Consider the following 23,896-nt stretch of genomic DNA (forward strand, 5'->3'; position numbering starts at 1 on the left):
TCCCTGTTGAAAAAATATGTCATTGATTGTAAGATTTGGTTTCAAATGTGACCCTTTTTTATTATTATGCCAGATTGTGTGGTGTGCTGTAAATATTGTAATCAATAAAGATAATTAACCACATCACATTGAACAACTACAATGTAATGCCATAGGCCAATGTTCACGGTTAACTGATGTCCTTTGCTAAAGTTTCTAGGAAAATTGTAGTCCAATTACAAAATATGAGACTTTCCAGAGTTGTCATAACTTAAACATTTTCCAAATGTTGGTTCGAGAGAAGCACGTCTTCACTCTTAGTCTTCACGGCCGCCTTGTGGTAAGTAAAAGCTACTGCATCATTTCTGCCTTTTGCATTGGATTGTTGAAAAGCACAGGTTGATAAACCTTTGAAATGAAGAGGCAGCGTGCAATAAATGGTTTCAGTATTTTAATGCAAATGTGAAACGTCTCTTTGGATGTTTGAACAAATCTAGAAAAAGTATGGCTTCATCTTGACTACATGTGTATAAAACGTATTTAAATAGTCAGTAAAAACAGCAAAATAGCTAAAAATCACACTTTTAAAATAAAGACAGAATTTTTCATTAAAAGGCTAACATTTCACAGCAATGGGGCAGAAAAAACCCTTCTGGAGGCAAACCATCTGCTTTGAGTTCCAAAATAATAACATTTAACATTGACAAGCAACAGAAACAGATTCAAAACAATGCATGCGAGCAAAACGAAAATGCCTCTCACTAGCAACATGTGTCTGCAAGCAGCAAAAGGGCGTGTATTATAACTCTAAACACTACGTCTTTCAATTAAAAGGCCAAACTTTGCATATAGTAAGAAAACATTATTCTCTGCTATCAAAAACGTGTTGGATTTAATGGAGTTCTGATGATAGTTTCAGCGAGTTGACTTCTATGATCTGCTGCAGGATGTTGTCCACGTCACTGGTCTCCAGGCTGATGCCCGCCAGGTCCAGCTGGGGCAGGAGGGCTGTGAGGAGCACCACCACGTTGTTACGGATAACACGCAGATTCTCCTGGGAAGATCTGATAAAAAAACAGCTTCATTATTAAAACTATTCATAATTTAAGATGTTCAGGTGAAACAAAGATCAAAAACAATGTGTGAATCTGAATCAGTGTGAGAAGACATGACTCAAATGTTTTTGGAGTAGTAATAGTGTTAGAAACAGTGAAGCGCTGGTAGAGATAGAAGCTGACTTGTCTAGAATACACACCTGTTGTCTTCACAGGCCTCGCTGTCCCCGACACTCACCCTGCCAGGAGGTCCTGTCTTGTCCTTTTTAGGTATGTTGTGCTCAGGCTGTTCTTTCGGCCCACACACAGATCTCTGACCAGCGAAGACCAGCCCCTGATGTCCTGGAGCCGGGTTCCTGGATGAAGTAGAGCTCTGATGCAGAGGAATGAGAGCACACGTTTGTTGTTAGTCTTTCATTTGAGATGAATAAGTCTGAGCAGATGGCCTAGAAAATAAACCTTTTTCCCTTGTCAAGCACAACGCTCATGTGTTGGTTTTTGATTCATCAAATCTCTAACACATATCTCCCTCTCGTATCTCAAACAAAGACAATTTAAATGTATTGGTTCATCTTATATCCTGCCTAACTTTAATGGATTATTTATAACATATTGGGTGTGTAATAATCTGTCATGAGACATTGTTTCTGAATTTCCGTTTTTTTACCAACAATAAAAAGGTCAAAATGTGGCCTGGAAGAGACTTTGTAAGGCTTGTTTTTAGTCAACTATTGCCAGAAATGTCTTTGTTACTTTAGCAATTGTTGATGACTTGTAACCCCTATCGGCCAGTAAATCAAATGTTTTTTTATCAATTCTGAATCACCAAAAACCACAAAAGGTTCTTAAGCATACATTCAAAAACATGCAAAAATAAATATTAGGCCTTTTGGTCCGGCAGTATGCAAGATTAGTTGCGGACAGTCAGATAGATAAACACACACAAGACTGAACACATACATTAACCTAAACTATTGTGTAATAAACTCCTGACCTCAGCCGCGTCCGTCTGGCAGCCGACCGCTCGGCTGGCTGTGGATTCGGAGTGAGTCGTCATGGTGCCTTGAGTTGTCTTGGAGATCTCCAGCCCGAGAAGCCTGCGCACCTTCTGGGCCTCTTTCTCTAACAAAGCCAGCTTCTGCACATGAGCTTCCAGGTCAATCCCTTCTGAGGGCAGGGGTCGGCTCCAAGGGCCCTCGGTCCGACTCAGAGGAGAAACCATCACGGTCTGAGCAAGGGGGAGGGAGGGGTTCCAGGTGAGGCTGGTGGGGGGTCGCTGTGCCGCGTCAGATGGCTTCTCTACTCGGCTGCCCTTGGTCTTCTTTGAGGACAGTGTCTCAGGTCTCTGTGTTTGTTGTACAGGATTCATCTTTTCGGTCACGTCTTCAGGTTGCTGCTTCTCCATAAGATATGGCTTATTTTTTACACAGTAAAATAACGATCCTGGTTTCCTTTTGAGGCTACAAAAGACAAAAGATAACCAATTTGTTTATTGACCATGTGAAAATGAACTTATTGAAAACTTAAAACATTTTTTTTAATAACACTAGATTTTATGTTTTTGTAAAAGTCATGTTAACTTTGACCAGAAAACTAATGAAAATGGCAGCCAATATAGCTGAAGTTGTTGTGGTTGTGGCGGTGAACACCATGCTATATAACTGTAGTTATCACTTTTTTTAACTAGCAGATATTTTGGTTAAAATGTGTGAAAATGCTCCATCCGCTTGCAATATCCCATGAAAAAAAATAGAAGCTGAGAAATGTTGTTGTGACATTGCCATGGTTTGCATAACAGTGGTGTTCGGTTTGAGACAACACTAACCCAAATAAATTAATGTACAATGCAAGTGAGTATATAGTTTACTACTTGGAATTGTACTAACATAATTATTTTCAAATTAAGAAACAACAATGGAGTCTCTTTCCTCAGGAACTTAAGATAATTGAAAGAAAATGGCTAAAAGGAGGGAAAAACGTGTACTGTAAAACGTAATGAAGATCACATAAGTCTGTCACACAGCACAGATATAACATACCTTAATGTGGGCTCCTCTACTCTTTTCTTCATGTTCAATGGGCTCTCTTTATCTCCGAGCCTGAGATCATGAGTCTCACTTTGCGTGACTTGTGTTTTGTCTTTAATAACTGTGCCTCTTCTAACAGGCCTGCGTTGTATGACTGTACTTTGTGTCTGTACATCGTCATGTGTGTCTGTATAATAATCTGCCAGGGGATCTGTGCCCGTCGGATCTCGCTCTGCTGGTGTTTCCTCTGTGTGTTGAGTGCGTTGGCCTGCTGCTCGAGTGTCATCAGGTGTGTGTGTGGACTGGAAGGTGGGCTGGCTCGGCTCTGATGAACTGCGTGAGAGGATTTGATGTTGAATCGGTTGGTCCTGAAACTCAGATACCTGTGACAAAAACAAGCAAACACACTTACAGTATACACAATATATCGAGACGTTGAATAGCAAACGGCTACTTTCATCAATGGGAAAGTTGCCCAAAAAGTTTTACAAACCTCCAATGACTTTTCTCGTTTTCTTTTTTTTGGATGCTCTCTGCAGGGAAAAATAAGAAATGAATGAGTTGAGAGGGCAGATTATCTTCAAGTTATATACTGTATATATTTATTTGATTTTACATTTTTGCCCTAGCTCCAGTTGTGCTTACTGCTCCAAAGCCTTTTGACACTTGAGATGTATAAGAAAGTTACAGTGTACCACAATAACAGCCAGAAAATATGACTAGCTTATTTCTGATTGGCTGTGTTGTCTCCACTTGCTAGGGTGATGATCTGTTACTAGGGAAGTGGTAATAGCACTGGACCAATAGCAAGTGGCACATCGCAGCAATACAAAAGTGTATAGTTTAGAACATTTTGTCAATCTTTTAATATATTTTCAACCGTTAATCAACTTTAAATTCTGCTTGTAAGTCTATCTGGTGATAAGAAGCTATCTAAGTTAGTTAGCTAGTTGATAACACTAATACTATACCACTAATACATCATTAACATCTAATAATTAATGTATTAGATGTAAAAGAAGTTTGGGATTTCAAATAGAAAAGTAGCTAGGAAGAATAATATGTATTTGAATTTACTGTAGTAAAGTAACAAGGCACAGTGTTGTGAAGAACTGACTGCTTTCTCATTTCAGTCCGTCTCCGTTGATCACTGTCAGAGCAACTCGACACCACACAGTCGCATGAACCGGAAATAAGAGTGTGAAACCGCCAGAGGGAAACCACAAAATGGCACGTGAGAAAATACACACACATGCTTTCAGGAAGAGAAGCTCTGTTAAACATCTGACCATGTACAAGTTCATCTCACAATTTAGAGAGGTCTGCAGAAAAGAAATGAGAATTTACTGTTTCTTGTGGTTTTTCTGGTAGCTGGGTGTTAACATCTCCTCGCTGTCTTCTGCTTCCTCTGGTGAAGAGCAGCTTCTGAAAGACCAAGAGACATGTATGAGCAAGACATGTATGAGAAACTCAAAGACACACACTTTTCCGTGTTTAGGTTAGACAGATTAAAGTAGGGAGGTTTTGCATCTTGTAAATGAATTAGAGCAATAAGCATGTTATCATCACTTGTTTATTTTTGAGCATTTAAAGACTATATTATAGAAAGTACAGGTTTGAGAAGGGGATGCTTTTGCCTAAACATGTGACGCATCAAGCTCTGTCCTCATTTATACGGATATGTTTTAAAAGTCTCCTATTATGCTATTTTTTGGCATATATTATGGGTCTCAGATATATAAAAATATATAAAAAACATGTCTATGATGTGTTTTGCTCAAAATACAAACAGATCATGCCTTTTAGACATCCCTCATATCCCTCTGTTTCAGCCCTTGGCTTCGAAAAAAGAGGAGGGGGAGCTTGTGCCTGCTCAGAATTCTACGAGATAAAGCTAAATGCTGCCGTGATTAAACGCCATAGCATGTTCCAAACCACATCAAGGATTATTTCTGAAACAGTATGGAGCTCAAATTATTTCTCTCTTGCGGGTTTACCACAAGGTGAGTTCTTTTTTTAATTTCCTGCTTTTTTACACATACTCTCTCCAGTACAGGTTAGCTCTGTACCCCCGTTTTTAGGGATTTGGGTACGGAGGAAAAGAGAGGGTTTTGTTTTCTTACACTTTGTGAGTTCCCTGACACACCGGGGACACATATTTATGTATAAAAGACATCAAAAAGTGCATTTTGCATGATAGGACACCTTTAAATAGATTTTCCTCTATGCTTCCACCTCTTCAACATGTAAACATAATTTTAGGTCACTAAGAAATTATTTACTTTTGTGTCGACTTGTAAAACAGTTACTTTTGGAAATAATGATGTAATCTCCTTAATTTGTGATAAATAGAATATATTGATGATATCTCTCTTAACATTTGAAGTCATATGTCCAATCAAAGGACAGCAATAATGAGGAATACACACTTGTAGCGAGGGTTGGGGTTCTGGCTGCAGTTCCAGCTCTCAGGGATGGTGTTGTAATGACTTGACGGGACGCTTCTCCACTTCAGGCACTCTTCACACTGTAACCATATAGGACCCCTGCAAATACAGAAAGACAGGGATTTTTAATGTCAGTAGACATAAACTGGCATAAGAGGGTTAAGTCAGAACAAATTCATTTCAGTAAGTTTATATTAGTATACAGGAAGGCATCTGTTCCAAAACTACATAAAAGACACACATATTTCACATTGTTTTGTACGCTATATAAATAATGATCAATAACTATAATGGCTTACGGTTGACCGCGGGAACGAAATGGCTGCATGAGTCTTGAGCTCCCCGACAACATCCCACTATTATTACACATTAAGTCATTTCACGCCGAATTATCTGTTGGAAAGCTATAAGAATGCCGGAGGCAAAGGGAAAATCGACTAACACGTTGAAAGATGAAGATATTAAATCCATCGCCGAAGTGGTGAGGACCTTGCTATGTGAGGACCTAGATGCTAGCCTCGATCGAGTAGCTAACAAGATTGATGCTATGCACTCAGAGCTAGCAACTGTAACGACAAGGATTACTTCAGCTGAAGGAGAGCTGGATGCTTTGAAAAATAGCTCTAAGAAAGATTTTACCGTCCTTTCCACCGTTCAAGAAAAGATGCTGGGTTTCGAACAGAAGATAGCGGATCTTGAGGACCGTAATAGGAGGTGCAACATTCGGGTTTATGGTCTACGCTAGGATGTGGAGGGTGACGCCCCAGTGCAGTTTCTGGAACGCATGATACCCACTTGGTTCCCGCTCTGAAGCAACTTAAACCTGAAATAGAGCGTGCCCACAGAATCTTCCGTGGCGGTCCCCCTATGGAGGGAGAACGGCCCCGGGCTTTTATCTTCTGCTGTCTATGCTTCTCCACACACTAAGCTATCCTCCGTGAGGCGAGGAAACACCCCCCTTCAATCGGCAACAGAGCTCTCCGCTTCGCTGCTGACTTCAGCGATTATACAGCTAAACGCCGAAGAGAATTCTCACGGGCTATGGCTTTGGCACGGGAAAAGGGAACTGATGCTTTCTTGATTTACCCTGCCATTCTCAAGATTAGAATGGGTTACTCCACTCATCTCTTCGCTTCAGCCGTGGATGCGGAGCGGTTTTTGGAGAAGCGCCCTTCTCCTGGTCGCTTCGTTGACGTCCCGGCGGAGCTGGGAGAGGAGCAAGCTGCACCGATGACCATTTCATAGAGATGGCAAATCCGGATCCGGAGCTATGCTCATGCACATGACGAGTTTGGATCTCTGGATCTGCTATGCTATTACGGTTAGGAGTCGTAACTTACGTCAGCTCAGTTATATCTGCTACATTTATTTTTGATATGTTCTTGAAGTTACTGTCGGTCTGCTAGTTGAGTTACTACATTAATCATTTAATGATTCATAGATCCCTGGCTGTACATTTACATTGTTTTTTATGAGCATGTATGGATCAGTGTTTCCGCTAGGATTTTTTCTCGCCGGTCAAATGTCCGGGCAGAATTTATTTTACCGGACAAATTTGAAACTTACCGGTCATATTTCAATAATAATAAGAGTTGTGTAGCAGAGTTTCCGTAAGCAGGTAATTACCGGACTATGAGCAGATATGCTTCAGTTTAAAACTCAGTTCACGGGGCTCATTTTTATATTGCTTCAGTTTATAAATCGTAATCGAAAAATTCAGATTAATTTTTCAATAAATGATTCCACAAACAACATCATTATTACATTCAAATAAACTACTTGTAGTAGATAACGTACATTATTCAGAAGTTTACATCAACTTTGAATAATAACACGGGAGAAACGGAGCCTCTCTTTTCCCCTCTCCCTCCATCTCTCTCTCTCTCTCCCTCCCTCTCTCTATGACAGCCCGTCAGTTTCTCCTGCAGCTCGCTAAACAGAGGGCGGGGCTTCAGGTGAACATGCAGAGCTGCGCGTGTCTCGGTCTGACTCAGCAGCTGATCTGATCTCTCTCTCGCGTCCGGTTACACTTCACTCGCGTTTATGTCCATATCGATCAGATCCAGCTCTCCTGATCGGCCTTTATAGAGAGCACCGATCAAACTATTAAGAGTGAATATCGACGATAATGACCGGCGGCCGATCTATCGGAGCCTCCCTAATTATTACCAGACATTTTGACCGTCAGGTTTTGAATTTACCGGTTTTTTATAAATTTTACAAGCTAAAAACCGGTAATTACCGGCTAACGGAAACCCTGGTATGGATATGTATATTTGAGGATGTATTATTAGATGTTATATTACACATCTTTAGCAGTTTTTGCTTTAGAAGTTTTTGCTATCCGTGTTAAATTTGTAAGACCTGCTAATTAGATTTCATGGCTTCCCACTAGCACATTTTTCGGGTTGATGTTAACATGGGATGTTGTTGGGCTCAATTCTGTATAGCCCTTGGTTCTTATTCTGGTTGTGGACTGTTTGGTTCTTTTTGTGGGAGGGCCGGTTGGGGGTGTAATGGCTTCTCCTTTTTTTGATTTGTCATATGTGTGCATATTTTTTTTGTTGTTTTTTTTTACCTTTTTGCTTATGGGTGTTTTGCGGGTGGGCGGGATACCTCAGGTCCTTTCGACAATTTCTGTGCATTCCTTTTATTATTATACTGGTACACACTGCTCACCTTGATAAATGGCTAATTTAAACATATTGGTTTAGAATACGGGGGGCCTTAACGCTCCACATAAACGCACCAGTAAAAAGGTGGATTTGGCATTACTGAGTGAAACTCACCTTCTGAAGACTGACGCGGGAAGACTGGCTGACAAATTCTATCATGTCATAGCATCTTCTTCTGCAAGTACTAAAATCCGGGGAGTGACCATAGTGGCTAAGCGCAATTTGATTATAAAAGTTTTAGATGTATGGACAGACACAACAGGCCGGATAACTATCGCAAAAGTCGAATGTTCTAATAGGAAAATTGCGCTGGTCTCAGCATATGCTCCTAACTCATTTGAGGGAGATTTCTATAATGTGCTCACTGCCGCCATGTTAGAGTTGACAGACTACTCGTTTATAGTGGGGGCCGATTTTAATGCTGTATGGGACCCAGCTATAGATAGATCAGGAGCCTCTGAGACAACAGACCAAAGGAGGGCTTCTTCCGCCCTGCGTGCGTGGACTCACGAAACTGGGCTAGTGGACCAATGGCGCCTGATTAACCCCTCTTCGAAAGACTTTTCTTTCTTCTCCTCCAGACATAAGACCTTTTCTAGAATCGACTACTTGTTCGCCTCACCCCATCTCTTTGACAGCACTGATGTTTCCATGCTGCCAATAGCTCTCTCCGATCACAAAGGCATCTTACTCTCCTTACTCTTAGCTTAGATGATTTACAGATGGCCCTGAGCCCAATAGAGATTGCCCTGAAAAATGCGCACGGACGAAATGGCACGAAGGGTTTGGGGGGCCTCCGTCCCCCTAGAAAATGTAGATTTTTGCAGGTCTTAGATGCTGTCTGGTGCATTCTCTAGACTGAATTATAAGATGAACCACCACAATATTATATTGTACAATTTCAATTTTATTCTTCATTTCACTTGTTTGTTTGTTCTTGTTTGTGTTTGCTCGCTTGCATGCCCTGCATAGCTATAAGAAACACTTAAGTTGTTGGTGGCGACGTCAGAGTTCCCGTTAGCCGGCAAATCTAAATATCTTTGGTCAAAATAATTTCCCTTTAGAGCAATACCGCTTCAGTTGCGCCACTTATGTGACAGACAAGAAGAGTATGTGACAGACAAGAATAGTCAACTCTAATGTCTAACACTTAATGTGGAGAAAGAGATGTCCTGTATGGGTTGATTGTGCGTTGATCTGTTGGTAATGTCTCGGGGTTCCGGTGGGCATGTAAACAAATGCATAATGCTGCGCTATACTTTGTGGCCTCACCCAGTTGCATAGCGACACTTATTGTTTAGGTGTCTTTTAATAAGCAGGTAGTCATATCATTAGCTAGAACTAGCTGGATCTGATCGATATGGACATAAACGCGAGTGAAGTCTAATCTGACGGGAGAGAGAGATCAGCTGCTGCTGACAAGTCGACACGCAGCTCTGCATAATCACATGCAGCGGTGAGCGGACAAAACACACACTTCAGGTTAGAATATCACACGTAGCTATTTTAATGAGCTCTCAAACAAAACTAGTTATAGATATGTTTAGTTTTACTGTCGGGTCACTCATTACTGGATCCGCGAGCTGCATGATACTGGCATAAAGAGATTGCCCGATCGGGCAACCAGCAGGTGAGGCTTCATTGCCCGAGCTAAATACTAGATGGCCCCGGGCCATCCTTAATATCGAGCCCTGCCTAGTCACCTGCTGGCTATGAACATTCGTGCTGATGAACACTTCGCTGAGATCCCTTCTATCAAAACCCAGCAAGGGGAGATAACCACCAACCCTAAGCGGATTAATGATACATTCCAATCCTTTTATTCTGAATTATATAGATCTGAAATCACTTTTGATAAAACTAAATATGAGGCTTTTCTTAATGAGCTGGAATTACCATGCTTAACAGAGGATGATTCCAAACAATTGGCTGAGGCGATTACCTTGGAGGAACTTAAAGCAGCGGTCCTCGACATGCAAAAGGATAAGGCGCCTGGGTGGGATGGCATCCCCCCAGAGCTCTATTTGACCTTTTGGGCCCGCTGTTGCTTTCCATGATTGAATTAAGCAATCATACACGAGAGGCCGTTCTTGAACGTCATTATTGGTACGACAGTACTGCGGCAAGCGCCGAGGTCCGTACGCCTGTACTGGAGTACCAATAATGACGTTCAAGAACGGCCTCAAGTGTATGATTGCGATTCTATAACACAAACTATCATTGTAATCAACAATATCGTAAAATAATTTCATAATGTGGGCTAATTTGCTCTCAAACCTACACTTTCTGCTTGAGTTAATCTCCGTCAGAAAGTAGTTCCTATAAAGTAGTTCCCTTGGTAACGCTAGCCGATCAATCGAACACTCCTGCTTCCCCGCTTACAGTTATTGATATAATTATAGTAAATAATATATTATTAACCAATTTATTGAAAACAATTTATTGACAACAATTCTTGAATTAGGCTATTTATTTATTTACATATTTAACATTTTGGCTTCAGAATGAAGGTGGATGTTCATGCTGCCATTAAAAGTGCAATTTTTGAAACAGCTCTCCATGAACTCCATGCCAGACTTTTTTGCAGGTGGTGCTGTGGTGTTCACGGGTAGGTTATCGGAAGAGCTTTCCTCCAGTGGCCGTTTCATACGACGCTGAAGTTGGCTTCCGATTCAGAGCATCCGATTCGGCAGTTAAGGGGAAAGTTAAGGGACATTTAATTTACAGCGCTGAGAGAACAATCCTCCGTGTTTGAACCTCTTAAATCGCTGCATAGCCGATTTATTTGGACTGGATTATCCCAGAGAGTCTAAAGATTCTTTATAACCCAGTTTGAGATTTGTGAAACCTTTATTCTATTTGTGAAAATACAAACAAGGGAGATTTCAGTGCTTTTTTCGCATCCTGACCACATTGGACCAGGTCCTGATCTGAAACCACTAGACCTACACTCATCAAATCTGGACTGGATTATCACACAGAGGCTAAAGATTCTTTAGAAACACAGTTTCAGATTTGTGAAACCTTTATTCTACTCTAACACTTCCATAAAACTGGCGAAGTAAGCTGTTTAGCTCCGGTTTGGACACTGTTCCGAAATCCACCATTTTCTACTGGGTTTTTAAGAACGCTTTGAGACATTTGACAGCCCAGGTAGTTGACGCCAATGTACTCTTTTCGTTGCGACTTTTTTCCAACGCACTCAGCTCGTCAGTTGAAACAGCCGCAAATCTTTCATTGGTTTTGTGGTCTGTGTCCATGTCCAACCATTCATCAATACTGAGGCCCCCCAACAAATCAAAATTAACTATAAAATCTGACATTTTGTAGCTAACGATTTTTCAACGAGAGACAATGTAACAGTGTAACGGCTGTGTGTCGCTATGGAAACCACTACTTCTCCGCTGCTTTCTTGTTCCAGTTCGAAAAGCAAACTGCAGGCAGTTTGCTTTTAGGCCCAGCGGTATACCGTTTTTCTCAGACGCGGAGGGATACTGACTTGTTGTGAAAAGGCACGTTCTATTTGACCGTTGTTTGATCGTGGAATCAAACACGCCTATTGACCAATCAGAGAGCTTGCTCACACCTATGTGTTATAGAATTTTCAATAGAACGGGGTAGTTTTAGCCAGTGATGTTAATACAGCTCTTATCTCTTTACTTCTAAAAAAGGATAAAGATCCATCTGATTGTAGCAGCTACAGGCCCTTAAGCCTACTTGGTGCCGATCTTAAAATGTACACGAAGGTCCTGGCTCGTCGCCTACAGAACTTTATGACATCTCTAGTTCACTGTGACCAAACCGGTTTCATTCATCCACTCAGCACTGGCTCTCCCCAGGGCTGTGTGCCGAGTCCACTCCTGTATGCCTTATACACGCATGACTGCTCTCCCACCTACCCTTCAAACACCATAATTAAATATGCAGACGACACCACCGTCATCGGGCTCGTCTCAGGAGGTGATGAGACAGCCTATAGAGGAGGTCCGGAAACTGACGGAGTGGTGCGCGGTCAACAACCTACTGCTAAACTCAATAAAAACTAAATAAATTATTATCGATTTCAGGAGAACCAGCATAGACCACGACCCCCTCTACATTAACGGGGACTGTGTAGAGAGGGTGCCTTCATTTAAATTCCTGGGAGTCCACATCTCCCAGGAGCGTCCTCACATACTGCATCTCTGCTTGGTATGCAGGGTGCTCGGCTGCCGACAGGAAGGCTCTGCAGAGGGTCATTAACACAGTCCAGAGGATTATTGGCTGCCCTCTGCCCTCCCTGGAAGACATCACCAGCTCTCGCTGCCTCAGGAGGACCAGTTTCATCCTGAAGGACTCATCCCACCCAGCCCGTCATCTGTTCGACCTGCTGCCCTTGGGCCGGCGCTACCGTTCACTGAAAGCCCGCACCTCCAGATTCACAAACAGTTTCTTCCCATGGGCCATTAGGACATTAAACACACACAAATAACCCCCCATATCCCCACTGTGCAATAATCATGATCTGTCTCTATGTATACACTAATATTTATCAGAATTCTATTTTATCATAATTCTATTTTATTCATTTATTTATTTTATTCATTTATTTATATATTTGTTAATCCTGGTCATCTACATGACCATCCGAAGCTGTGTGCACTACTTGCTGGTCGAAACTGTCAGACCTTTTAATCTGTGTTTTAATAAGTCTGTTTTTAAGGGCTGTCCTAAGCTGCAGATAAAAAAAGAAAGAGGTGCCTGGAAGGTCATAACAGCCTTTAAGATCCTGAAAAGAGCGGAGACCACTGTCACTGTAAATATCTCCCAAGGTGTGAAGACCCTTCCTCCCCCATTGGGAATAATTAATAGCCCTCCGCCCTATGAGTAATTGGTTGTTATTAAATATTGGTGAATTGAGATGCCAGGGGCATTGAATAGCACATCATTTCTGTGCATTTCGCCAAGTCTGAATTACATGAGTAATCAGAGGGCCGAACCTAAGCTGACATTGTTTGATAGATATGTTTGTATAAATTATGTCCTGAAGTCTCCATGGGGAGACTAATTTCTCTTTTAAAGCCCGCCATGAAACCACATCTTGGGGGTCAAACCAATTAATCAAAGGTCTTAATGAAAAGGACCAGAAATACAATTTAAATTGTGGTACTGCCAGCCCCCCATCAAGCCTCCTTCGTTGAGTAGTGGACATTTTGAGTCTAGGTTGCTTGTTGTTCCAAATACATTTTGAAATTGCCGACTGTAGTTTCTTCCAATGACCATAAAGATAAAGGAAGCATTGAACTGATAAAATTAACTCTAGGCAGTATATTCATTTTAATTATTGAAGCTCTGGCTTGTAGTGAGTTGGGCTGGCTCTACCTTGTTGTACAGTACATGTCTGTATAATTATTCTTTATAGTCTTTGGGAATATTTCAATACCAAGATATTTGAAATGTTCTACCACAGGAATGTTTGCAGGGAGAATAGCTGATTTGGCAGCGTCGTTGAGAGGCAAAAAGGCAGACTTGGGCCAATTAATCTTAAAACCTGATAGGTTGTAGACGAGTTGTAGACGTTGGGGTAGACGAGTTGTAGACGTTGAGGGGTTCCGCATAAAAATCACTGTCAGTACATCATCCGCGTACAGGGCAAGGTGATGAAGCGAGCCTTGGATAGAAATGGGGATAATATCCTGTGATTGTATAATAAATTGGGCCAGTGGCTCGAGCGAGAGGGCGAAGAGCCCTGGACTCAAGGGGCAGCCCTGTCTGGATGACCTTGCTACAGAAAAAAGCGACGAGATAGTTTTGCCTGAAGGGGCAGAATAAAGTACTTTGATCATATGGATGAACCCCTTACCTAATCCCATAGTCTCTAGAACAGCCCATAGGTATGACAATTCTAGCCTATCAAAAGCCTTCATAGCATCCAGAGATAATACAGCCGCTGGTGTTTTATCATCTTTGCTAGCGTCAATGATGTGCAGCAATCGCCTGAGATTGTCCGATGCTAGGCGACCTTTTATTCAAATTCAAAAGCTTTTATTGTCATTGTACAGAATACAACGAGATGTATAGTCACTGCTCCAGCGAGTGCTTTAAGGCTTATGGGGTCCCTTGGGATCAACAACTAGCACGGCATCCATTCCACATACTCATCACTGATAGAACATCCAGGGGCTTTGTCTCTATGTTTTATACTCCCCTACTTGAGTCCTCTTATGGTGACCTTCCCTTAGATAGACTGTGGAGGAAGGATGTCCCAGAATTGAGACCTGATTTTAACTGTGATTCAGTCTGGGCTAACATTCGGCAGGCGTCTCGCAATCCCGACCACCAACAAATACACCTGAACTATGCGCATAGAACTTACCTGACACCCAGACGGCTGCATATGATGGGTCTTCTGGCAGATGCTCGGTGTACTCTGTGCTCCATGGGGGCTCCTGGTACATTTCTCCATATGTTCTGGGAATGCCCACCTGTTGTTCGCTTTTGGAACGGGGTCTCCTCTAAGTTGTCCGACATATTTTCTTTGACTGTACCTGTATCTGTTTTTCTTTTAAATGACTTATCTCAGCTGCCGGCTACTGGGTACCAGAAAAGACCTCTCTATGCTGGCCTTACGGCTGCTAAGAAATTGGTTGCTATGAGGTGGAAACAACCCGACAAGCTCTCAGTGACCTGCTGGTTACTAATGTTTCTTGACGTAGTCTACATGGAACTGTCCACTGCACGCGTAATTGGAGTTAAGGAGTCCAATATCGGTTTATGGGTGTCGACAGCTGAAAAATTGAAGGAGCGGATCTAGCTATCTTAAAAGATATATTTGTTTGCAGTCATTGGTCCTGAGAGGTCCTGGGATTGGGGTGGGAGGGTTTATTTATTTTTATTTTAATAATTTTTTTTTCTTAGTTTTGTCAGATTGTTGTTATTGTTTGCTTTTCTGTCCATCCATCCATCCATCTTCTCCCGCTTATCCGTGGTCGGGTCGCGGGGGTAGCAGTTCCAGCAGAGAGCCCCAAACTTTCTTTTCCCTGGCGACATCAACCAGCTCTGACTGGGGGGTCCCAAGGCGCTCCCATGCCAGCGAAGAGATATAATCCCTCCACCTGGTCCTAGGTCTACCCCTTGGTCTCTTCCCAGCTGGACGTGCCTGGAACACCTCCCTAGGGAGGCGCCCAGGTGGCATCCTAACTAGGTGCCCGAACCACCTCAACTGGCTCCTTTCGACGCTGTATTTTTTGTAATTTGTGTTGTGATTGTACATTGTAATTTACTAAATGTGTGTGAATAAAAACATTTGATAAAAAATAAAAATAACTATAAATAATCCTGAGGTTCCCTGCCTCAGCATTTTTGCAGCTTGGAGCAGCTAAGGAAGCATTGTCTCTCTAGTTTCAAGCTTTGGAAAATACAACCTATTTTCACTTTCAGTTGAACAAGTTCCTACATGAGAGGGTTATCTTCTGTATCGTCACTATTTAGAGCTTGTCAAACTTGAACTCGTTATTTAACTCCCAGTGGCAGTAACAGTTTTGATTACAGATTTATAGCCGGATGAATCAAATGAACCAAATCCGCCCATAAGAAGCACAGCAGAAAATGTAATACTGTATGTTTTAAACGTTTGAAATAATACGTTTTAAGTGCCTTTTAATGTATTTTGGAAGACATAAGGACAAAGATTTTCTGTCAGATAAAAACAACACTCACTCGTCAGAGTCAGACTGGTCTTCGTTTTCATTTCTTTCCACAGCCTGAAACTCTCGCTCTCTGGCTTTCTTCTCTGTCACCTCTTTCCAGTAGTCGTTCAGTTTTAGGCCCAAAGCACCTAGGGTGAGTCTTGAGAGGAGAAAATAAAAAAGGCATTGATATTTTTTTAAATATTTCTCTCAATAACAATTACACAACAGCACAACTGAGAGTGTAATATGCAAATGTTTCTCTTAAATAAAACGTGCCTTTGAATATACTGTGATAATTTCCAGCCTCAACACTGGAAGGAAATGGAAGCAGCACCAGACAGAGCAGCATGAGTCGTTGTGGCTTTTTCCTCATAACTTTGTAAATGCAGTCTGTAATCAAATGTTCTGCTCTAATCTGCCATATGGCAAGAATCAACCTAAGCAGCTATTTAATTCTATAATGCTTGCTGTATAAGCACAAAGCTTTTTATGCGGCTTTATTTTGTACCTGTATTCTTTGGTGTATTCAAAGTCTTGCTTGTTGTGAGCAGGTTTGAGGAAGTTGCACTCAATGACACCGATGACCCCGACTCCTGCCCTTTGACCTGAAGCCTGGAGGGATGTGGGAAGTGAGATTTAAGCAGAGGCAGATATTCATATAACTACATTTGGAGCAGATAACTGCACCTGCCATGCGTGTAACTTATAGATTAATCCTTCTCCTCTACCTTCAACTGGCAGCCCACTTTCTCGTAGGCTTTAATGAGTCGGTTCCTGTGGTACATCATGATGCCACAGTGCTCTTTGTCTTTCGGGTTCAGCCCAAACGTCACCTTCACCTTGTCTTTCTGACACAGACCAGTCAAGGTTAACAACACTGAGCGTTGGCAAGTTCCAGAATAAGGTCAATAAATACATTTCAAGCTAAAGATTTGAGTCAGGAGCAGAAGCAAATCATTTATATACATAATATACTTATTCAGACAATTATTACCAGCTTTCAGTACTCAGTCCTAAAGAAAACTTGACTTTGTACCAAAAAAAGTGTTTATCTTTTAAGATGGATTTTAAATATAATATACTGTAGTTGTGTATTAGCATGGCCTATACTGCCTTATGTTTATTTGAGTGGGTGAAATCAGTTTTCAACTTTTTTTTGGTGAAAACTGTCAGACATGTCTTTCCATTTCAAAGGTTGTGCATTTGAACATTGAAATGATGTAGAAAAACTGTTTGAATTTAAATGTTCCCCTCTCAAACACCTCCCAGCAACATGGGAGGTGTTTTTCATCAAAAGCACCTAACTTGCAACTTCCTGTTTGCATATGAATAGAGCCACAGAAATAGATAACATGGCTTTATACCGTTTATACCTTTTTGAATGGAAAGGATACACTGAATTGGGGTTTGTACACGTCATGCTCGATAAATTTCAGCCTCTTCGACACCAGCTTAGCCAGAATCTTCTTCCCCCTCAGTATGATCTGTGTCCTCGGCTTCAGATACAAGATACTGAGGTAGGCCTGACACACAGAGGAACAGGGGGAGAGAGTGACAAGAAGTTAGTCAGTCTTGAATAAGTTCAACAGAAAGCCAATAACATCTCAGAATAAAAACTCAAAGATTGTGCACTCTTCTTAAATGAATATCAACCCCTCCCCTATGTCTGGCTCTGACATTTCAAATGTAAAACATACAATTTATTTATTTTTTCTGACACCATCACTTAAAGGTAGGGTATGTAAGTTTGAGAAACCGGCTCGAGATCGCTAGAATTTGAAAATACACAACCGGAGAAAATCTGCCACTTCCTTACAGAGGAACGCGCACATGACCAATGAGGGCACGAGATACATTTGTGCACAGATGGAAGGCTGACAGGCAGGTAGACCATCCAGTTACTTTAGCCGGGCCGGCTAAAATGATTGGTCGTAATTTTTACAGTACTACGGCTTCCACAGATGACATTTTTTGTCAAAGCACTTAAAGGTAGGGTATGTGAGTTTTAGAAACCGGCTCGAGATACACTTTTTGTTATATTCCATGGAATGCTCTTAACATCCCGATAGCAATGAATATCTTAAGTGCTTGGCCAACAAATCCATACAAAATATTTCATCTGTGGAAGGCGTAGTACTGTAAAAAGTACGACCAATGGGGTTCTTTGATTTAGGGTTAAGTACATTGTCAGAATAAGTGAGAAATGAATTTAACTTCTGTTAGACAGCTATATGCCATACATTTTTGCATACATTCACAGTAAATATGTATTCAGTATGATAGCTGTCTAACAGAAGTTAAATCCATTTCTCACTTATTCTGACAATGTACTTAACCCCAAATAAAAGAACCCAATAAAAAGAGTTGTTAAATAATAGTGAAGTCACGTTGTAATAACAATAACTCATCTTTCTCGAGTTTTCTTTTTGAGCTTTGCTAAAAGCCACTGTGTCAAGTGTCCATCTTGTGTTGCCGTCCGGAGTTGTCCAATATGGCGGACCATCTCGCACATGCGCAGTACCGATCGGGCAGGGGGACGGATCGGGTAGTGACTGTCACTACCCGATCCGTCACCCTGCCCGATCGGTTCTGCGCATGTGCGAGATGGTCCGGAAGTCCGGACGGCAACCCAAGATGGACACTTGACACAGTGGCTTTTAGCAAAGCTCAAAAAGAAAAACCGAGAGAGATGAGTTATTGTTAATACAACGTGACTTCACTATTATTTAACAACTCTTTTTATTGGGTTCTTTTATTTGGGGTTAAGTACATTGTCAGAATAAGTGAGAAATAGATTTAACTTCTGTTAGACAGCTATCATACTGAATACATATTTACTGTGAATGTATGCAAAAATGTATGGCATATGGCTGTCTAACAGAAGTTAAATTCATTCCTCACTTATTCTGACAATGTACTTAACCCCAAATAAAAGAACCCAATAAAAAGAGTTGTTAAATAATAGTGAAGTCACGTTGTAATAACAATAACTCATCTCTCTCTCGTTTTATATTTCAGCTTTGCTAAAAGCCACTGTGTCAAGTGTCCATCTGGTGTTGCCGTCCGGAGTTGTCCAACATGGCGGATCCTCTCGCACATGCGCAGAACCGATCGGGCAGGGTGACGGATCGGGTAGTGACTGTAGAGGCTTCTCAATACTCAAATTTCCCCTCCTCGACTCCCCTCCTCGAGACTTAGTCCCGCCCACAGGAGATGCGAGCGGAGGACCGAGGAGGGGAACCGAGGAAAGAGGAGGGGAAGCAGCAGACGTTTAAAGAAATGAGAACTCCTCTCCTCTGAGCGGTCATATTAAAGCGACGTCCGTTCATTATTACGTGGCAACAGCTGCATCAGCTGTCGAGTGTTTTGTCATATATTATAATCTCTGTTAGATCAGCTGAACATTGTTACCCCATTATTTACTTTGAATTCATTGAGAGTGCAGTATAATGAGACAATAACAGGCTACAGATGCGGACACACACAAATATATTTATATAAATATATGCAATTTAAAGTATGAGAGCACTCTCATAATAACGTAACACAATCAGAGACTGGATATACCCCCCCCCCCTCTCTCTCTGGTCGTTGAAATGGGGAATTGAAATTACGGGCCAAAAGTTGTATTTGCAAGTATTAAAAGTAAGCAGAGGACACCAAACCAACTGAGACCTGTCTGTCCGCCGCATCTGCGCACTGTACAACACGCACCTACACACTGTAGCCTACCACACACACACACTTACACACTGTACCACACACACACCTACACACTGTACCACACACACATACAGCTCCTAAAGCATATAATCAGGCTACAGCCGTTGTGTATTTTATTATGTGAAGCACTAAATGGTCTTAGAAAAATATCGCCTCTTTGTTTGTATATATCTACTAAACTAAAGCAAATAAAGAGAGTATGCCTGTTATACTGAGTGATATATATTGTACACACTGCTCTGCTTTCTGCAGGACCTCACAGCTGTTCTCACTGTAAACATCGCGTTGCGATGAAAGCAGTTTCTAAAATAATATCCAGGGGATGCATGCAGAGCTGTCATTGGCTCTAAGTCCGGCCGTACGTCACGCCTCCACCGTTCCCGGAAATGCATCCGCGGAGGAGCCGTGGAGGAACCATCAGTGTATCCTCGGTTATAGCTCCTCCAGAGAGCCTCCTTGATGCTCGGTCCTCGGTGTGCATTTAGAGAAATGAGACGTCCTTCAAAATGGCACGCCGAAATTCATTTCCGGGTCACTACCGGAGGACCGAGGAGTCGAGGAGGGGAAATTTGAGTATTGAGAAGCCTCTAGTGACACGGGCTACCAGATATGTTCGGGTGTATTTCCGTCGCACCCGTCATATCCGTCTACTCACCTCCCTCTGCTCCCAGCGCTCTCTGCTGCCACACACCGGCCGTCTGCGGAACTGCAGCCGGAGGAACACGGTACAGCTTGTTATGTGTGTGTACTTGTGCACATAAATAATGTTTCTAATTATTTACAATTAAAAAATATATATATTCTGCGTTACTTTAGCCAACACTTTTATAAGGCCACGAGATTAGATAATTACGAAATGTGTAGATAGAATACATATCTTTCAGGTTGTTATTTTGTCATTGTTTAATGTTTTATTTACCTTTTAGTATTTTTATATAGTATCTGAACTTTGGAGAGGAGTTGGGAGACACACGACACATCAAATCACATCTACAGATCAAGACAAAGCGAATGGAAGTACTCCTAGCGTGAACATGTTTGTGAAAACGTGTGCAAAGTCTCCGAAAATCCTAATAATAAGCTCATATTTGAATTCCCCATAAAAAAACATCATTCAGTAAAAACAAGGCCCCACTGATCATCTGCTCTCTGATCTCTCTGCGAATTGAAAGTACTTATTGCCTGAGATCGCATGCTGTGGTTTTATTAAATGTGCCAAGTGCTAGGACTGTATGATGGAAGAAAGCTTTTAGATGTGCAGCTCGACTAACATGGAACAGTCTGCAAAAAGAATGGAAAATTACCAAGCTAGTACCACTACATGTTTTTAAAGCTTGGTTGGATGCTACACAATCAGATGCTGTTGGCACCTGTACATGTGGATAGATATGTTGTTCTGTTGTTTATGTTTTGCCTTTGATGTTATTCCATCCCATTTATCTCAACTCAAGTTAGTATTAAATGCAGACAACTCCAAACTCATGATATTCTCAAATGGCAAAAAGTTAACTTCTTTTCTGCCCAACATGTGTACTGTTCAAGGGACTGACATTTACATTGAAAGGGTCACTACATACACATATCTAGGTTTTATTATTGATCAGAACTTATCTTTCAAATCACACACTGAAAATGTTGTTTTAAAAATTAGGTTTCTCCGTTCAGACAAGGAAACATTTGATCTCTGCAACGTTTTTACCAGTATTGGATTCAGTATCTGCTTTACATGAATGTCTCTGACCAGTGCCTAAAGAGTTTGGATACTGTGTACCATTGTGCATTGTTTTATTACATATATATATATATTGTGAGTTTGGAATAAATATGCACTTTATGAAAATTATTAATTGGTTACTGTTAGTAAAAAACAGTAAGGTTAATACTGGATGTTTGTTACACTTGGATATGTTTTCATTGGACATTCAATTCAATACCTTTATTTATCAAGGTAAAATCCCATTGATATCAATGATGTCTTTTTCAAGGGAGACCTGCAGCAGTAGGTTCCACATGAAGACATACAAACATAAACAACAGAACAACATATCTATCCACATGTACAGGTACCAACAGCATCTGATTGTGTAGCATCCAACCAAGCTTTAAAAACATGTAGTGGTACTAGCTTGGTAATTTTCCATTCTTTTTGCAGACTGTTCCATGTTAGTGGAGCTGCACATCTAAAAGCTTTCTTCCATAAGACAGTCCTAGCACTTGGCACATTTAATAAAACCACAGCATGCGATCTCCGGCAATAAGTACTTTCAATTCGCAGAGAGATCAGAGAGCAGATGATCAGTGGGGCCTTGTTTTTACTGAATAATATGTTTTTTTAATGGGGAATTCAAATATGAGCTTATTTTTAGGATTTTCGGAGACTTTGCACACGTTTTCACATGTTCACGCTAGGAGTACTTCCATTCGCTTCGTCTTGATCTGTAGATGTGATTTGATGTGTCGTGTGTCTCCCAACTCCTCTCCAAAGTTCAGATACTATATAAAAACACTAAAAAGGTAAATAAAACATTAAACAATGACAAAATAACAACCTGAAAGATATGTATTCTATCTACACATTTCGTAATTATCTAATCTCGTGGCCTTATAAAAGTGTTGGCTAAAGTAACGCAGAATATATATATTTTTTAATTGTAAATAATTAGAAACATTATTTATGTGCACAAGTACACACACATAACAAGCTGTACCGAGTTCCTCCGGCTGCAGTTCCGCAGACGGCCGGTGTGTGGCAGCAGAGCGCTGGGAGCAGAGGGAGGTGAGTAGACGGATATGACGGATGACGGGTACGACGGAAATACACCCGAACATATCTGGTACCCCGAACACATCTGGTACCTACACCGGAACCTCGCAACGGCTGCGGAGCTAATTTGCGCCACATTTGGGCCTAAGATGAGGTTTGAGTCTGCGTGATCTGCGTGTAGGGAGGGGCAGCAGCCATGTCATTGGCTAGAACTAGCTAGATCTGATGGATTTGGACATAAACGCGAGTGAAGTATAACCGGACACGAGAGAGAGAGATCAGCATCTGCAAGTCTCTGCCCGCTGTGAGGGACCGGTGAGCGGAGCAAAACACACCTTTAGACGTCACCTAACACATTTAGCTATGGCACAGTAGTATATATATATATATATATATACACATTGAATTATTCAATTTGATAATATGTAATCAACTTAGTAATCACTCCCAAAAAAAAAAAATTAATAATAAAAAAAAAGATTATAAAAAGATTCATAACTCATATTCGAATACATGAATAATTATTCGAATACCTGAATAATTTCAAATATTCGATGAATCGTTCCCATCACACACACACCCACCCACCCACCCACCCACCCACCCAACACACACACACACACCCACTGTGTGCTGTAGGGGCTTAACTAGACCCTAACCACAACCACTACATCTCTACCCTGAGTTTTACTCAAACCATCACCCTAACCACTGACTCTAAAATCATGCAGAACAGCTGCAAATGTTCTGACAAGCCCTATTATCAATGCTATGAATGAAAAACTATGTATTTTTTAAATTTGGTGAATACAAATCGAACAATTAAAGGTGGGGTATGTAATTTTGGAGAAACCAGCTCGAGTGCAGCTAGAATTTGAATTTGAAAAATACACAGCAGGAAAAAATCTGCCCCTTCCTTCAGACTTCCTTACAGAGCCCCTCCTCAACACACACGAACGCGCACATGACTAATGAGGTCACGAGATAAATTTGTGCACAGATGGAAGGCTGACAGGCAGGTAGGCCATCCAATTATTTTACTGGGCCGGCTAAGATAATTGGTCGTGCTTTTTACAGTACTATGGCTTCCACAGAAGACATTTTTTTATGTATTTATTGTCAAAGCATTTATATATTCATTGCTATCGGGATGTTAAGAGCATTCCATGGAATATAACAAAAAGTGTTTCTGAAGTGAATTACATACCCCACCTTTAAGTCTTCCTTTATGAGTTGAGAAAAATCTCTAGTGAATTATCTTGTAATCCCAATTTTTATGATGAGAAAGGCCAATGTGTAAACTGTTGTTCATGTTACACTTGCATATCCTTGAATACTTTTTACACTGAGTATTTAATATAATTATACTGTATTTAATTGCTGCACTTTTAAACTATGCCACAATATAACTGTAATGAATACAACCATAAATACCAGCCAGAGTTCCCGTTAGAATATTTTTTCGCCGGTCAACATGTCCGTTAAAGTTTAAATCTTCTGGACAAAATGAGAAAAGTGCTGGTCAAAGGTCTTCTTTGTTATTTATTGTGCTTTAA

The 23,896-nt window shown here is 41.2% G+C and overlaps 1 protein-coding gene across 1 annotated transcript in view; it reads right to left on the reverse strand.

Moving 5' to 3' along the window:
* Positions 1-415: 415 nt before the first annotated feature.
* The window catches only part of LOC117453808 (MORC family CW-type zinc finger protein 3), a 40,790-nt gene continuing 17,309 nt past the window's right edge, over positions 416-23,896 (reverse strand). Inside the window, exons 8-18 of the mRNA XM_071204625.1 lie at positions 17,248-17,376; positions 16,582-16,701; positions 16,362-16,465; positions 15,882-16,010; positions 5,491-5,607; positions 4,409-4,486; positions 3,555-3,594; positions 3,074-3,444; positions 2,029-2,494; positions 1,235-1,407; positions 416-1,043 (exon numbers count right to left, since the gene is read on the reverse strand). Of these exons, the coding sequence (XP_071060726.1) occupies positions 872-1,043; positions 1,235-1,407; positions 2,029-2,494; positions 3,074-3,444; positions 3,555-3,594; positions 4,409-4,486; positions 5,491-5,607; positions 15,882-16,010; positions 16,362-16,465; positions 16,582-16,701; positions 17,248-17,376 (1,899 nt within the window). The 3' untranslated portion in view covers positions 416-871. The remainder of the gene's footprint in view (positions 1,044-1,234; positions 1,408-2,028; positions 2,495-3,073; positions 3,445-3,554; positions 3,595-4,408; positions 4,487-5,490; positions 5,608-15,881; positions 16,011-16,361; positions 16,466-16,581; positions 16,702-17,247; positions 17,377-23,896) is intronic.

This window comes from Pseudochaenichthys georgianus, chromosome 10 (genome assembly GCF_902827115.2).
Source record: "Pseudochaenichthys georgianus chromosome 10, fPseGeo1.2, whole genome shotgun sequence".
Classification (NCBI taxonomy): domain Eukaryota; kingdom Metazoa; phylum Chordata; class Actinopteri; order Perciformes; family Channichthyidae; genus Pseudochaenichthys; species Pseudochaenichthys georgianus.